This window comes from Lepisosteus platostomus, chromosome 15 (assembly GCF_059453375.1).
Source record: "Lepisosteus platostomus isolate fLepPlt1 chromosome 15, fLepPlt1.hap1, whole genome shotgun sequence".
Lineage (NCBI taxonomy): Eukaryota > Metazoa > Chordata > Actinopteri > Semionotiformes > Lepisosteidae > Lepisosteus > Lepisosteus platostomus.
This window is the reverse complement of record NC_142625.1, coordinates 27128518-27145573: the sequence shown is the minus strand read 5'-3', so window position 1 is coordinate 27145573 and position 17056 is coordinate 27128518. Positions and strand designations below refer to the sequence as shown.

The 17056-nt window shown below is 52.6% G+C and overlaps 1 protein-coding gene across 3 annotated transcripts in view; it reads left to right on the top strand.

Annotated features, from left to right (window-relative positions):
• Positions 1-1580: 1580 nt before the first annotated feature.
• Positions 1581-17056, top strand: part of chd6 (chromodomain helicase DNA binding protein 6) — a 35927-nt gene continuing 20451 nt past the window's right edge. Inside the window, exons 1-12 of one of the 3 annotated variants that reach the window (XM_088607933.1) lie at positions 1581-1766; positions 5968-6023; positions 11643-12187; positions 12467-12611; positions 13253-13402; positions 13509-13574; positions 13662-13720; positions 14343-14460; positions 14869-14955; positions 15763-15897; positions 16220-16341; positions 16798-17041. In XM_088607933.1, the coding sequence (XP_088464059.1) occupies positions 5997-6023; positions 11643-12187; positions 12467-12611; positions 13253-13402; positions 13509-13574; positions 13662-13720; positions 14343-14460; positions 14869-14955; positions 15763-15897; positions 16220-16341; positions 16798-17041 (1698 nt within the window). In that variant the 5' untranslated portion in view covers positions 1581-1766; positions 5968-5996. Of the gene's footprint in view, positions 1767-5967; positions 6024-9392; positions 9769-11642; positions 12188-12466; positions 12612-13252; positions 13403-13508; positions 13575-13661; positions 13721-14342; positions 14461-14868; positions 14956-15762; positions 15898-16219; positions 16342-16797; positions 17042-17056 lie in introns of those variants that run through there. The other 2 variants (XM_088607932.1, XM_088607934.1) reach the window with 2 other exon arrangements.

Here is a 17056-nt window from a genome sequence, read left to right as displayed (position 1 = left end):
CTTATACAAGGTGAGTACCCCAGAAAACAGGTAGGTCCAGGAGCTGGACTGGCAATCGCTTCCAGGACAACGGAGCCACAAAGCAAAGCCCAGCACAGTGGGGACTCCAGACGCAGCCCTGCTGTTTCCTCTGTAGCCTCAAACAGCGCAGCTCCATCAGACTGCATCACCATCAGCGCTGCCTGATCTGAAGCAAACAGACGGCCCCTCTTGAATTATGATTCCCAAGATCTTTGCAATGCCGAATTGCCCATGTGGCTGAGACAGACGAGTTGGGGAAGAATTCGAGGTTAACCTAACGTCTCGGCCTGTCTTCACCTTGCCCAAAGGCAGTGGCGTTTTGCCTTCTCAACAGGTGGTTGAAATAAACTGATGCAAACCTGTGTTTTGTTACCCCAGGCGGGCTAATGAATGCATCAGGACTTGTTGATCTGGTGTTAGTCTCCATCTTGTTCCTGACCCTCCAGTTATTGTATAAAACAGAACACTGAAGAATTCAGGTGTCATATTAGTTGGAATTAGGAGGATATTAATTGAGCACTATGCCTGGAGTATGTCCCATTATATATTGCTTTCTGTGCATTTTGCATAGTCCAGTATTTTTTGTTTTTGACTAGAAGGCACTGCAAGACACCTTCAGGGCCAGAGAGGTATCGGTGCATGCCAGTTCAGGTACTGTAGGTGCCCTCTTGAACTGCACACATCGAGAACAAGCAGCAGAAAGCACGCAGGTCTTCAGACACGCCGGGCTCCCGGATCTCTTTTTTTCCTTCACTGTTTACAAGTTCAGAATTTGCTTTCTAACGTTTAAAGGTTAATGGTCAACAGATCGATCACTAAATTCACTCAAGAAGGAAAAGCAGGTGATATACATGAAATTATCTTCTTTTAAACAAACACGCTACAAAGCATGACAAGATCCACTTGCATAAAAGGTCATCGGGAACTAACTTCAGCGCACGGGTTATTTGCAGTAGTTTTATATACTTAGTTATGCCATTTTAATGGGAAAACATCGACAAACCTGCGGGTTTCTAAGATGCTAGACAGGAGGAAATGTAAAGGCGTATGTTCCCTATAGAGAAAATGTTGAAAATAAGCTTTCTGTGTGAATAGCGAGCTACGAGGGCAGGTACCGCGGAGAAACTTTGCGCGACTCGAGTCCTGCGGGAAGTCGAAACCCAGCACATTCCTGCTACAGACATGATGTTTAATACAGGAAATTTCACATCCGGGAAACGAAACATGAGCAAAGACGTGGAATGCAAACGTTAGATTTTTTTTCTTAAACGCTGTAATGACGGGAGTAAAGGGGACCCTGATTGGCGGATGGAAACAACAAGAAATCTAAACCTTAGGACCCCCCGGCACCGAGAGCCGGAGGACGATGCTCGTCGGTAATAAACGCGGCCCCCAGGACGCACCTCGGGGCTTATAACGGGGGTACAGGCGGTATTAATCAGGTTTTTCACGCCTGCATGTCGCCAGAGGTAACCAATCATAAAATCGCTCACATCAATGCCTAGGACTACAGCGCACAATGGTGCTCGCAGTGAGCGGCTCTCACACAAACCCGCACGCCCTGCTTGACTGACAGCTGAGCGCCCAATCGCGGCGCGCAGGGGCCCGGCTGCCGCCCCGCTCAGCCAATGGGCGGCGGCGCAGCCCGGGTCCAGCTGAGGTTAGGCTGTTCCTGCAGCCTGCCTGAGCTAAACTTCACCAAATAATAGCTGTTTGTATTTTGGCTGCTGCAGTAGCCATTTTAGGTAAGTACTTCTTTTAACTTTTATTTTTCCAGTGCCGTTCTGTGCCGATAACCCCTGCGTTGGTCGCGGTGTGCTCATGGTCCAGACCCGAACTCCGCGCATCTCAGCATGAATGAACTCCGGGGCTCTGTTGTGCTTTACCAGGATTAAGAAATTGCATTGAGTTTTTTTTCCTCTTTTTTTTTCTCTCCCCACCACCTCCCCCCTATAATTTTTAATGCATTTTTTTCTTAGAGACTGTCATGGCGTGTTTGTGTCCTTGGGAATAGACGCTGTGTGGAGCGGGGCTCGCAGATGCTGGGTAGCGCTGAGTGTGCAAGCTGCCCAGCAGGAGCAGAGTGGGGGTTGAGCCGATGCCCCGGTGCGGAGTTTCGGGGGGTGCCAACACGTGTAAGGGAGCGGAATATTCAACATTATTGCAGTGTGACATTAGAGTTGGCACAAATAGAAGACTTTGCCGTTGGTGAGGTTTAATTAAAGGGAGGGGGGGTCTTAGTAGTGCAACGCGAATCTGGCTTCAAGCTTTCCTCAACTATAAGTAATCTGGATGTGATTATAAACGTGACTTTTTTCCAGGCTGAAGAAAACCCACCCCCCCCCCCTCAGGTAAACGGGTTTTCGGGTCTGCGGTGCACGGACAGGCGCCTCTCAGTCAGACAAAGGCTGCGGGCAGGTTGGGAGACTCAAACTTGCACTTGCGTTTGTGTTTCAACCCAAACGTTACGGGTCTGTCGTGTTTTCTCGCGCCCCCTCCTTTTCATTTTGGAGACAGGGGGAAGGATTCAGTCCTAGACGCCACCATACCTTAAAAGGTATTAGTGCAAAGTAACAAAAGCCTCTTCCTCTCCGTCTTCGCTTGGCGATACAAAGTTGAGTTACCCCGAGCGCGGCGCGGCAGGACGGACCCATCACCCCCGGGACCACCTGTCCGTCCCCTTCGGGGTAATCACCCGCACGGTTCCCTCCGGAGCGATGGCCGGCAGGGGTAGCTCCGCGGTCCGGGATTGGAAAATTCTTTACGCAATGAGAAGATGCGGGTTTTTTTTCCTCCCTTTAAATGAAAATAATTCTTGGTGTCTGCGTGCATCTCGACGCGGGGCTGGACGGCGCTTGTAGCACGTGGTTTTACCCAGTTTAACTCGCACCGGTGAGTTACAGAGGAACAGGTGAAATCAAGGTGCAGTTCTGTAAATCCACATCAATGAAACATGAGCTCGACATGGTTGCTGCTGCAGTACAGTTTTTGCAAATAATATAGCAGTTCTTATTTTATAGTTAAGTATTAAATCTTGGGCTACATACAGCTCGGATTTGGAGTCTTGGACTACTTGTTCTGGTCCGAAAGCGTCCTGCTCTGTGGTGGATCCTCTCTACATCAGAGCTCCTCAGCCTGCAGTTCTACCAGTCGACACCATTGCAGAAATGTGCTCCTCCTGTCTGCTTAATTATTGAATTGAAAATGAGCACGATCGATCTGGTAATGCAGGTGGCTGTGGCAGAGTCGACTTCGCCGAGCAGGTTGGTGGGCAGGAGAGCCTGTCGCTCAGGCGCACGCAGGATATGTGTCTTCTCCTCCTGCCTTGAGCTTTTTATGGGAGTAAATTCTTGCAGACGAGTGTGTGATTATTTCAGAAAAATAGTTGCTACTGACTCCGAAGGCCTTCGGCTTACCAAACAATTTGATTATTTCTCAGTGCCTAACTTGGAACTTGGGGAAGATTATATCCCAGACGGTTGCACAGGCAGAACGCCCCCAACACGAAGTCTCCGTAGGCATCACCAGACTCCTGTTGTCACCCTGCCCCAGACACTCTTCTGCTCCTCCCCATGCCTGTACTGGAGTCAGAACCACCTCTGCTCCGCACCAGGTTTCTTCATTTAAAAACTCATGTTACTTTTGAATCCTTTCACCCTGCGTTTTGCACTAGTGATAATTTCCTGTTCTCATGCTGTAAGTGCTGTAGCTCCACTAGCAGCGAAGACAGTGTCTTAGGTGAGCCACTGAGAGGCTGTCAGTGACCTTCCGAAAGGCCACAGTAAGAGTGATAAGCACTGTGCACTTGTGACTGGCAGGGTGTCTCTGCCAGGCAGCTGCCCTGGGAGGGGAGACACACAGCTGGAGAAACTTACTCTCAGTGCTGCCTAACATCCAGCCTCTAAGGACTGGTGCTTTGTCTCTGAAGATCAGCAAGATTGGGTCTGGTCAGAACTGGGATGGAGGACTTCCAAGGAAAGCCTCCTCCTGTCAGTGGAGAGGGTGGACCAGTAGGGAGCGCTCTGATAACCCAGTGTAGTCTCTTGTGGTGTTCTGAGTTTGAACAACCTGGCCACTCTGATTTTCCCCAGTGGGGCTGCTGTACATCATTTACATCAGGCTTTAGGAGCTCTACAAATATAAATATAATCGCTTATCAGTCTCAAAACGTTTCTTTAATTCCTCTGAGGCTGAAGAGACGGAAAGCAGTGTAACTAGGGCCAGAGATGGAAACGACTGGCGTAATCAAGCAGTTCCAGAGAAAGCTCTAGTTGGGAGCAGATTGCGCACCCCTGTGCCTCAGTCCTGCAGTGCTGATTGGGTTAATCGCTTCCTTCGGGTCTTGAGGTGTTTGTGAACCCCACTGGAATGTGCCCCTCCCCCCTTCCCAATGGCATATTTGGAAACTCTGTTGCAGGTAGACTGGATTGTTCCAGTACAGTATGTCTTGCATTATATCTACAAAGTAAAGAACCGAGTATTTATTTCTTGACAGATGAACTAAATTAACTCTGCTTGAGAGGTGGCTTCATCTGGACCTCCACATCTTTTCCATTTTTGCAGTAAAAGCGAGAAACCTTTTGGCTTTTGTTTGTCTGGAGGCCGTCTTGAGGGTCAGTCGAATCCAGGCTGTCTGCGGTGCTGTGGGTGTCAGGAGCTGTGCAGAGAGGCAGACTCTGCGGGGCTGTGAGATGCGGAGGCTGGCTGGTTATTTAAGCCAGACAGTTGATGTTCCACATGTGTTCCCTGGTGCTGAGCTGAGGCAGCTGTTGGCTCTGAGCCCCGCCCACCAGTCTAAGCCCCTCCCCCTGTCTTGAGCTACACCCACCAACCAGCACCCCTCCTCCTGTCTTGAGCCCCGCCCATAAACCAGTGCCCCCTGTCCCTGTCTTGAGCCCTGCCCACAAGCCTGGCACACCTGAGGTTTCCACACTCATGGATTTCTAGGTCTTATGTATTCCTGGGAGGTGGAATAATGTAACTGGAGTCTTTTCAACAGGTTGCTCTTCTCAAGGAAGATGTGAGGTTTATTCTTGTAACTTCAGGAAATGACTGATTTAAAAAGAAGGAAGGTTGAAGACAGGACCTAGGCTTGCAGTGAGATCAGAATAGCAGGCTGTTATCAGCTTGCATCTGCACCCACATATAAGGCTGGGTCTTTCTGTGGAGCGATCCAGGGACGTCAACTAATGCTAATGCTCCTAAGTCATTAGTGTTATATAATCGTTGCCTTCTTAAACTTAATGAGACGGTTTCATATTTACTGTTTTAGATGTATATTAATGTAAAGGTTTCTGTTTTGTGATTCTCTGTATTTGTGAAACGAAAATAAAGATCTTAAAAATCAAAATCGAGCCTGGGAAGATGCCCTATTCTGGGGTACAACAGCAGTGTTGCACCTGGGATGTGAACTCACAGTCCTGAGCCCTGACCTCCGCTCCACACTGCTGTTACAGTCCAGTACAGCATTAACATGGAAGAAAGTGTTTTGCACTGCGGGCTTGGAAGAGCACTGGAGTGAGTGGCGAGAGGAGGGGGTGATCTCTGTCTGCCCCCGTCCGACTCTGAGCCCTGGAAGCTGAGGCGTCTGGAAGGGAGCAGGAAACAGGAGCGAGAAGGGCAGTGTCTGTTCAGGTGCCGCGTGCTGATGTGCAAATATACTGCGTCAGGAAAGTTGTTGAATCCGAACGTGTCCAAGCAGACCGAAGCGTTTTGAAAATCCCAAAAGTGTGCTGCTGTTGAATATCAGATTCTTTAAGCCTTGGGGCACAATGCATTTCTTTTTTCTTAAAGTCGTGACAAAGCCAGTACGATAGAGGTAATAACAAGACCTTCCTCTGCCCAGCTGTAATAGGGCACCAGGCAGGTGTTGGACCCCCGACTGCACTTGTGCTCACTAGGTCTCGGTGTCGCCGGCTTACAAAACGAATCTTCTTTCTTTTCTAGATGTGAAGATTAGCGAAGTCTGTGACATCATGAAAATACAAAAGAAGGAAAGGCAGGTTGGTGGAATGTTATTTTGTATCCGTGTTTTCACTTTTCCGTTCGAAATGCTTGGATTTCAAGTGGGCAGCGAAAAGCCCACAGCTGAAGAATGCTCTGTGAAACAGTTTGTGCCTGATCAGTACCTGAAGGACCCGTGGAACTCAAACAGCGACCCTGTGTGTGGTATCGGCATTATGGCAGTGTCTCTCAGTATTCAGTATCCTCCTCTGGAGCCAGTGGTTACTGCTGTCCATGAGTGTTGACGTGTGGTCCATGCTTCTCAGTGTGAAAGCCAACAGTCTACAGACTGCAGCAGAGAGGTGGGAGCTGTGCGGCGCTGCTCTCCTGTGCGAGAGGGGCTGGGGTGGTGCTCGGGGACGAGGATGGGGGTGTAGTGTCTGCGGGGGCTAAGGGGGTACCCCGAGAGCCTCCCTACTTCTCCTGTGGGTGGATGGGAAGCCCCTGAGCGCTCGGGTACTGTGGAATGTCATTCACATCTGCCATTACATTTGTGGGAGGTTCTGCTTTGTGTCGTGATCATTGTACAGGCGTAGCAGGGTAGCTGAAACTGGGGTGTGACTGTGTGTACACGCCAGAGGAAGCAATCTGGGGAGAGGGAAGACATTTGTACTGTGTTTGGAGTTTATTGCGGTGTCGGTTTGGAAGGAGCTGTAGTGCGTTGATCTTTCATCAGCAGAAGGAGCTCGCTGGTTCCAGTGGAGGGGCGTGCTGCCGGTGCGGGCGAGCAGGTGCATGTTGGGGGAGGCAAGGGTGTGCAGCTCGTGGGAGTCGAGACAGTTCGTGCTGTGCTCCGAAACGCTCTGACCTTTGCCAGGCCAAGAATCAGATGATTCTGGCACTGCCAAGCCTGAGTCCTGCAAGCTGAGAAATGGAAGAGTTCTGTTTTCAGTTTTTTTCCAGATTAGTTCTGGCCTTGGTGCCAAAAACATTGTGAGTATCTTACAGATAAAATCACAAGGAGTCCCAGTCTGTGAACGCAGCAGTGACCAATTAATGTTTGTTGTCTGATTAAAGCAAAGTGCCTCACAAATGCCTGTATTGGAGACACTATTTAAGAAATTGCTTAATTCGTTTCTCTTCTGTTGTGCAGTCGATTTCATTCACGAGAGCTGTGAAGCTGTGATAGTTCACTGTTATTTTGAACAGCAATCTGTAAACTTCTTAATCAGACTGCCGTGAGGCTTGATGGTCAAATGTTTTGTGATAATAACTCCTTGCTTCTTATGTAGTGTCTGTCATCCCAGTGGATCCCAAAGTGCTGTGCATTCAGCACAGCTTCCTCTGCACCACTGTGCAGCCCCACCTAGGTTCTGTGCAGCAGCAGTTCTGTACCTGGGAACTGCTTGTGTTAGCCCACGATTCCACAAGGCACCTACTGTGGCAGAGATTTTGTTTTTGGAAATTCTGGCCAGGAGGGAAGAGCACCACCTACTGGTTCACCAGCATCACTTACAGCAGGATCCTGGCTGTCCTCAGAGTTCTCCCACTTGGGCCCAGGCCTGGCTCAGCCCACACAGGCCTGGCCCTGTGGAGACCCGGTGAGGTCTGGCTCTGAGGTGGTGACTCGGAGAAGCAGGAAGAGGCAGTAGGAGCAGGAGAGGGGAATGAGGGCCTGTGGGTTGGAGGGTACAGACTAGTGATTGAAAAAAATAGTTTAGTTTATCCACGTTAATGGCAGTGGTGTGGAGGAGTGGTTAAAGCTCTGGACCAGAGAGCTTTGGTTGCAAATCTGAAGTGGGACACAGCTGTGTCCTTGAGCCAGACACTTCGCTCAGGCCTTCCAGGTCCTCGTTGTAACTGAAAGTTTTCTGGGTTGGTTTACCTGTTAAAAGAATGAAAAGTAATGGAAGAGTCCTTGTCCTGCGCTGCAGTCTCAGCCCCGGCCAGCTGCGAGACAGTGGGGCAGGAGCTTACTCTCCCGGGTGAGCAGGAGGCCGGGATGTGGTCTGGCTTCGTACTTGTCCGGAAAACGAAACTCTGGATTTGTGGCAAAAGTCAAACAAAAGTGCCCCCCTCTTCCTCCTGGGCTTTGTGAGCGCATTTCCGAGTAGGGCGCTGGGGTCGTCTCTCCGAGAGACTGGGGAGAGGGGCCAGTGGTGGACAGCCTGTCCTGCTCCAGGTCCACACAGCAGTCCTCAGGCTGGTCCCTGCTGGCGTGAGAGCTGCAGTGGGAAGAGTTAAACATGTTCGTTTAACAGACAAATAAGCAGAGATTGGCAGTTAATGTTATAAAGCAGTTGTTAGTCTTTTAATTTAATTTTTGGTTAAAGGCTAAATCCAGGATCAGTACAACAGCATAATCAAGTGTTTTAGTAACTGTTTAATTAGCAGGTAAAGTGACACTCTATCAGGGTCACCAATTAACTAGAGAAATTTGCTTTACCATCTTGCTGAACACCGAGGCATGTGTTGGAACTCATGCTTATTATCTCTGTGGCAGAATACCTTTCTAAAGGTCACATTAACAGGTCATTAATTTGCCATAAAGACTTCCGTGTCTTTGGATTTTAAGATCACAAAATTAATTGTATAATGAGGTGGTTACAGGTGGCTGTGAAGTGCTCCAGGAATTCCCCAATATGTATATTTTACTCTGGCTGTGAGAACTATTAATATAGTTATTGTGTAGCTGTACCGTTACTATCTTTAAGCCAGCAAATTAAATGTGTCTTTGCTGGGAGAGAGAAGGGTGACTGTGTGGGAGAGAGCCGGGCTGCTGTGGGCTGGCTTGAGCTTTGAGAAGGAGGGATGTTGGTATTATCAGATCAGCTGCTCAGCTCTTCATTTCTAGAGGTGCATCAGCAGACCACTCACCACAGGGTCCTTACAGTTTGCCCCTGCAGTGGTTAATGGTCTTCCTGCTGCCTCGCATCACGTCCGTACGATTAAGAGGTTTAGTATTGACACTGCTGATAAAGGCAGTATTGTGTCATGGCCTGCAGGCTGCGGGCTGTGGCTGTAAATTGCAGCAGCTCATGAGGCCAGTGTGGGCTCCTGCCCCTGTTTCATATTGGCCCCTCCTGTTGGTGGGGTAACTAGATGCGGCGGTGACGTCCCGGGAGGAGCCAGCCTGCGTGCCCAGCGGTGGCACGGAGGGGCGCTGTGTGTCCCAGGAGTGAGGCTCTGGTCCGTGGGGCCGGGGGGCTAAGAGAGCAGCAGTGTGGCTGTGCAGCGAGCTGTGGGGGGGGGAGGGAGCCCGAGCCACCCTGCCTCTCCGCCGTCTTGCTTCTCGGGAAACCTGCAGTCATTTCCCCTCCCCGTGTTCCGCACACAGGTCTCCCGCCACGCTCAAGTGCTGCCTGTCGTCTACCGCGCGCGCGCGCTCGCGTGTGCGTGTGTGTGTCGAGCAGAGCAGTTTCTTATCAAAAGCAGGACGGAACCTGCACTCGGTGTCGGTCTCCTCAGCGTTCTGTGGAAGCGACAGCTCGAGCTAAAGGTGGGAATTGCATTGACCTAATTGCAGCTGCTTGCATCCCGCCTATTGATTGGAGACGGGTCCTGGATTGATTGCAGTGCCTGTGCTGGGGGCTGGCGGCTGCCTGCTGCAGTACGTCACAGGCTGGGCTCTGTGTGCAGTGCATGTGAGGAGGCACCATGCGCACTCTCTGCAATGTGCCGTCCGCCCGCTGCCTGTGGAGAGAGGAGCCCGGCTGAGGACGTGCCTCTGCGATAGCGGCACAGGCGCTCCCCTCGGGGCCCCGGGAGGATGCTGAGGGGGAGGAGGAGGAGGCAGGCAGCCAGGTGAGGAGCCTTCTTTCCTTTCTGCCCTGTTCCCCGCTGTGGCTGTGGGGGCCTGGCGCTGGCTGCCTGCGTTGGCGGAGGAGCGTCGCGCGGCGCTGCTGTCGAGGGCGCCCTTCCCAGCGCAGGCTCGCTTCAGGCCCGCTCTGCCCACAGCCTCGCCGTCCTCCTCCCAGCCTGCCCGGCGAGCAGCAGCCTGCCCGTGTTCTGCCTCGGTCCCGGCTGGGTAGGCACCCCTGTTTCGATTGAGTGATCTGTGTCCTGGCTCGATGTTATCTCAGGGTCTTGCTGCACAGCAAGAGCAAACAGCTAAAGCCCCGCTGTGTTACTTTATTGTGTTCTATTTATTTATTCTTCTGTCGGTGGGGGGAGAGCCCTGGAAGGTCCCGCAGTGTGTCTGTCCACCCTGAGCTCTGGTTCTGTCTGACGCGGCCTTGTCGCGTGTCTGTGTTAATACCGGGGTCGTGACCAACACCCTGCCTCTGTGGGCACTGTGAAATGAACGTCTCACTAGTCTGCTGTCGCTGTTGAGCACAATTATCGGCTCCTGTAATTCCACATATTTAACAAGCGAGAGGCCAGAGCTGAGGGAAATCCCAAGCCCTACCTCGCTGTCTGCTATATTACCTCTGTCACCGTAATCACTGAGGGGAAAGTCTCTGCTGGAGGGAAACTCAGTGATACCTGATTAGGAAATCGGGCTGTGCTTCTGTATTTTAGCAGTCTCGCTCTGTCGCGTGTCTTTGTCAGCGCGGCCGGCTCTCCGTGCTGTGGGGCTGCTCGGCAGTGAAGGGGTTACTCCGCAGGCTGTATGTTTACGCTGCCAGTTTCCTGCAGCTTTGGTACGGAGCCTGTTTCCGTGGCGACGGCCCTGTTTCGAGCCGGTGGTGGAGTCTGTAGTGATTCATTGACATTATAGCCGTACCTGCTGGAGAGCTGCAGGGAAAGAGTCGTCGTGGCAAAAATAGCCTCTCTGCAAAATACACACGCAGCAGTACGGAACCGCTGCCCGGGCTGGGAGCTGACCCTGTTTGAGGTGGAGAAAAGCCCAATACAGTGCCTGAAGTGCTCCTGACTGGAGTGAGAGTATCACCGGAGCCACAGGCCTTCAATAGGACAGTCTGGGTGACCACGGCGCAGCGGCGGGCGTGTCTGCGCCACACTCGCTGGTGTCAGGCAGGTAGCCGAGCGCCTGAGGTGTGTCGTGTGAAGGCACAGTGCAGAGGAGTGGACAGGGAGTGCAGTGCATGAAGGATATAGGAGAGGAGAAGAGGCTTAAACTGGGTTACTCTGGTACAGTAAGGCCATGTTTATTGTGGTCAGCTGTTCTTCTTTCTTACTGGGTGAAAAGGACCTGCATGGTTTCAGTGAGCATGCCAATGCTATTATCGGTTCACTGTGCCAAACTGAAACTGGGTCAAGCCTGTCCCCCATCAGTCCAGAGCAGCCAGCCCTGCTGCCACAGTGCCCGATGTGCCTTCCGAGAAACTGGTTTGGTTTGGGCACAATAAGCTCCTCCTTGCAACAAGCTCCAATAAGCTCAGTTCTACCATGAAGTGGTGATTTCTAATGCTACGCGTCCATAACCCCTGGATTACTGAGTCACTCTGACCTCTTAAAGCTCATGATGTACCAGGAGATGAGGGAAACGGCTATCCGCTTCTGAGCTAGTGGTGCACAAGCCCATGCAGGTGTTTCTGTAGGGGTCACCATGAAATCGTGGTCCACAACGTGATTTTGGATTTTCGTTACTGTAGGTAAACAGTTGTTTCCTGTCTTCTGGTCTAGAACTTTGTGTTTAGCAAGGAGCGTAATGCTGCTGGCGTTCCTGTTAACGGGCCTATTGGTTCCCTTCTTCCCCTGCTGTTCTCTTTCAGATGTCCACCGCCCAGGTATTAAAGCACACTCCAGCCACAGCAGCCGCAACTGCCACTGACCAAAACGCACAAGTTACATTTCCTAGCAGCCCACACGGGTCACCGGACCAGCCCAGGGCCCCCGGGGGGCTGACCAATCACTGCATGGCCCACACCAAACAGCCTTGCCTGGGGGAGCAGGGGGTCAGCTCAGGCGGCCTCAGCCCCGCCCCCACGCCCCCCCTGAACGGCGAGGAGGACGATGATGGGGGTGGCGGCTCGAGGGTGAAGAAGAAACGGAAGAAAAAAGAGAAGAGGGAGACAGGCGCTTGGGCGAAGGCCGAGAAAGACGCCAAACCAAAGAAGAAGAAGGAGCAGAAGGAGGGCAGGGAGCCGCGCAGGACTAAAGTGCCCAAGGAGCCCAAGAAGGTCAAGGAGCCGAAACCACCAAAGGAGCCCAAGAAGCCGCGGGCTCCCCGGGAGCCCCGGGAGCCCAGGGAGCCCAAGCCCCCACGCGAGAAGAAGAGTGCCCCGTCCCCGCAGAAGCACCGTGGACGCAAGGCCGGGTGAGTCGCCGCTGCCCCCAGCTGCCCTCTGGGTGTAAAAGCCGTTATTCTGACTGGTTATTGTGTACGTGCAGAGTCCCGTAGGCCAGGTTGTCTGTTTCTGCTGTTTGTCCCCTGGTGGCCTGCTCCCTGCTGGCCTGGTTGGTCCAGCAGCACAGCTCACAGCTGTCCAGACCCAGGAAGGCGCCGTGCCTGTCCAAACCCAGGGTGACTCCAGGAAGTGGGCTGGGCCAGCAGTGCCTGTGGACACTCAGCTCTTCCCTTTGCTTTCCTGCTCAGCAGAGAACAGGGCCCCACGCCACCGGAGAAAAAGAAGAAGGGGAAGAGGAAAAGCGAAGTCCTGCAGGAGGCACTAGAGAGCGATGAGACCGTGTCGCTGTCGGCCCCTGGCAACGAGGAGACCAGTGACTCTCTGGATGGCACGGTGAGCCTCAGTATCATTTGGCCAACCACTTCTCCAAGTCAGCTTGCATAGAGTCTGAAATCCCAAAGTTCAAAGGAAAAGCAAACTGTAAAAAGCACTGGTAGAAGAATTTCCTTGGTGACCTGTCTCTCCGGTGTCTGTGACCCTGTGTCTCTGGTGTGCGTGTCTGTGACCCTGTGTCTTGTCCTGTGTGTGTGTGTGTGTGTCTGTGACCCTGTGTCTTGTCCTGTGTGTGTGTGTGTGTGTGTGTGTGTCTGTGACCCTGTGTCTTGTCCTGTGTGTGTGTGTGTGTCTGTGACCCTGTGTCTTGTCCTGTGTGTGTGTGTGTGTCTGTCTGTGACCCTGTGTCTTGTCCTGTGTGTGTGTGTGTGTCTGTGACCCTGTGTCTCTGGTGTGCGTGTCTGTGACCCTGTGTCTTGTCCTGTGTGTGTGTGTGTCTGTGACCCTGTGTCTTGTCCTGTGTGTGTGTCTGTGACCCTGTGTCTTGTCCTTTGTGTGTGTGTGTGTCTGTGACCCTGTGTCTTGTCGTGTGTGTGTGTGACCGGGTGTCTTCTCCTGTGTCTCCGGTGTGTGTATGTGTGACCCTGTGTCTTGTCCTGTGTGTGTGAGTGACCGGGTGTCTTGGGTGTCCTTTGTCTCAGAAGCGGCGCTCGGGGCGGCAGGTGAAACGCAGGAAGTACAATGAGGATCTGGACTTCAAGGTGGTGGACGACGATGGGGAGACCATCGCGGTGCTGGGGACCGGCCGCATCCCTGCGCTGTCCTCCTCCACGCTGGCCTGGCAGGCCGAGGTACGTCTCCGCGGCCCCAGTCGGCCTGTCTCACATTTTCACAGTCTCGGCCACACGCGCCGACAGTCCGATCCATTCCCCTGACGCTCGAATCGCTGTGTTTCAGGAGCCCCCAGAAGACGAGGCCAACATCATCGAGAAGATTCTGGCTGTGCGCGCAGTCAAGAGAGAGGTACTGCACTTCCTCTGCCTGTCCCAGTGATTTCTGGACCTGCTGCCTGTCCGTCTGCTTGTCCTGACTCTGCTCTCTGTGTTTCAGATCTCTGCAGGAGAGCCGTCTCATGAGATGGAGGAGTTCTACGTCAAGTACCGGAACTTGTGAGTGTGATCGTCGGAGACTGGAATTCGGATTTCTTTCCTTGCCGCAGAGTCTAGGATTCTTCCTTTATTTTTCTGGCAAAAGAAAAGAGTTACACTGGTCCAGTTACCCCTGACTTGACCGGTTAATTTCTTCAGCACTTGTCTTACAATCCTCTTTATGTAGTAAGTGGAGTCTTAGCAAACTCGCGGGGCAGGGGGACCTGTCTTCTGGGTGATCCGGGCTCTTGAGTTCTCTCATTTCCTCTTGGGCAGGTATGACTCTGCTGTTAACGCAGGGAGGGATCAGATCTCACCCAGAGCTGGCAGGGCAGGATGCCTATGGCCTTCATGGCCAGGGATAATCTTTATTGTGTTGGAGTGCCAGGCTGGAGCCCAGTGCAAGCACCTGTGTGAACTGATAAACAGAATGAAACTGCGTTGGCTGCGCGAGAACGATCAGCCTTGAAACGGAGATAACGTGTAGCAGAGGCAGCGAGACGCTCCCAGCCTTGGAGCTCGGCCTTGCACCTTGAGCGCCGATGCCAGACCTCACAGCTCTCTGCAGCTGCAGAGGAAGAGCGGCCCTGTGACCCGTGTCGTCATGACTGACTGCAGCCCTCTCTCTCTCCCCTGTCTGCAGCTCCTACTTGCACTGTAAGTGGGCCATGCTGGAGGAGCTGGAGAAGGATCCCAGGATCCATCAGAAGATCAAGCGCTTCAGGAACAGGCAGGCCCAGATGAAGCACATCTTCACCGAGGTGCGTTTCTTGTGACATCACAATTGTGTCACCCCTGACAGGAAGCAAACCGCTGTCCCGCTCCTCTCCACCCACAGAAAATAGTCGCAAAGACTGTTGCACTATGTATGTTTTTAAAGTCTAACTTTCAGTTAAATGACATCACCATGTCACATGAATGGTTAAAAACTTCTGAATCGCTTTACTTGTCTTTAACCTTGATTTCCACAGTGTGCAGATTGCCAATCTAATTAATTAACTGTAGAGTCTGGGGTTTGCTTGCAGTTTGCCTACAGAGAGAATGCACATTTTTATCTCTTAGCTGTGTGTGGGTGTTTGCTTTTTCCCTTGGTTTGTGTAGAGGGCTAAGTGCTGTTTTCCAGTTGTTGATAAAGCACGTCTCCTTAACGCCCCCTCTCGCTGTTGTAGCCGGACGAGGACCTGTTCAACCCTGACTACATCGAGGTGGACAGAGTCCTGGAGGTCGCGCACACCAAGGACACCGAGACTGGGGAGGTGAGGCAGCCAAGCCGTCTGCTCTCAGCTCACGACTGCAGGGCTCATGACAGAAATCAGAATTACAGGTACACCTTGAGCAGTCAGCTGCGAAAGCTGCTGTTCTGGAGAGCAATCCTGTGGCACCATTTCCTGCTCGTGCAGTGGAACTGCTTCTTTATCTTTGTATTCAAAAGTGTGTTTTTTATAACAGTATCAAATTGGAGTTTTTAAATTCTCTGGATATTATGGCAATGTGGCAAAAAACATCGGAGTTAAGCTCGGGTTCCCATTGCAGTTCGTTTCGAAGAAGAGTTTTGCTTATTAAAACCATTCAGGATTATAGTGCAGCGCATCAACCTCAAGTCATCCGGGGCATGGTGCTTCTGCCCTGCTGAAGCTGTCGAGGACAGAAGTGCTGTGTCAGGTGGGCGGGTAGTTTCCCTGCTCACCAGTTCTGTGCTTTAAATTTGCCTTAAATCAGCGCGTCTGTCTGACCTTCACCCTCTAGCTCTCGTTATCCCCCTGGTTAGAGTCCTTGGGAAGTTAATCAGCCTGCTCCCGAGGAAACGAAGGCTGGACCGTTTCCAGAGTTCCTCAGGGAAGCTCTGGAGCAGGCGTGTGTAGGAGCTCCTGGAATCCCCTCGGACTTCTCTGCACCTCCTCTCTCCTGAGGCTGCGGGCCGGGTGACCCAGGGGAAAGGCAGGCTGTCGCTCTGTGGGGAGACGGGACCCCACAGTGAGGCCGCAGAGCCACAGAGGGCTGGAGCCTGTCTGGGGTGGCTGCCCCTCGGGGCTTTACTCACTGGAGGTGTTGGGTTTCCGCAGGAAGTCACACACTACCTGGTGAAGTGGTGCTCCCTGTCCTACGAGGAGAGCACCTGGGAGCTGCGAGAGGACGTGGATCCCGGGAAGATCAGGGAGTTCGAGGAAATCCGGAGGATCCCCGATCTGAAAGCAGTGGTGAGAGCAGGGGGCTGTGTGAACACACCTTGGCCTCGTGTACCTGTCCTTGCTGTGGCGCAGAGCCTTCGGCCCCGTTCGGAATCAGGCCAAGGAGGCTGTTGGCGTTTTATTTTCCAGGTCCTTGTGTGCCGTTTCTTTTGTGCCCTACTTTGTAAGAGCAAGAGACCTCCCCGGCGCACTGGTGTCGATGTGGGTCACCGAGTCTCAGGAGGCCTGGTGGGTCTTCTTGTCACGCTGTGAGGCTTGGCAGTGAGCTCGGGGGGTCAGAGCTGGAGCCGGCCTTCACTGCTAAAGCATGCTGTCCCGTGTACGACTGCAGGAACGCCCGCCCCCGGAGCAGTGGCAGAAGCTGGAGAAGTCCCGGGATTACAGGAATGGGAACGAGCTGCGGGAATACCAGCTGGAGGGCATGAACTGGCTGCTTTTCAACTGGTACAACAGGTACTTGTGAGGCTGAGGCTGGGCACGCTGATCCGCTCGCCTGTCCCTGCGCTGATGGGGCACTGGGCCAGTGGCCTTCTGCCTTGGGCTGATATTTTTCAATCTTGCCCAACTCTTATTTACCCGATTGATCCAGTTGATTGTCAGGTCTTTGTCATTGACCACGGAGTCTGTGTGTCCAGCTGGAGCTGGGGTCTGAGATGAGGGCCTGGACAGTTTCTCTGGGTTTGACAGGCCTGCTCTAGGCCTGGAGGAAGCATTACACTGCTTCAGTATAAGATAGAAGTAGTTTAACCTTCTGACCTCAGGCGGAGTAAAACGCACAGCTGAGAGTCAGATTTGAAGATCACAAGGTGAGATGGTCAGACTGTCTTTAACCCTGTGACCTTTCTAAGCGTGTCTGTTTGGCCGCGATCGCACAAAAGGTGAAAGTGCTCATCTCCTTTGCCCCTCCAGGAAGAACTGCATCCTGGCGGACGAGATGGGGCTGGGCAAGACGATCCAGTCGATCACCTTCCTGTACGAGATCTTCGTCATGGGGATCCGCGGCCCCTTCCTCATCATCGCGCCGCTCTCCACCATCACCAACTGGGAGCGGGAGTTCCGCACCTGGACGGAGATGAACGTCATCGTCTACCACGGCAGCCAGATCAGCCGGCAGATGATCCAGCAGTACGAGATGTACTACAAGGACGAGCAGGTGTGTGGTCCGACG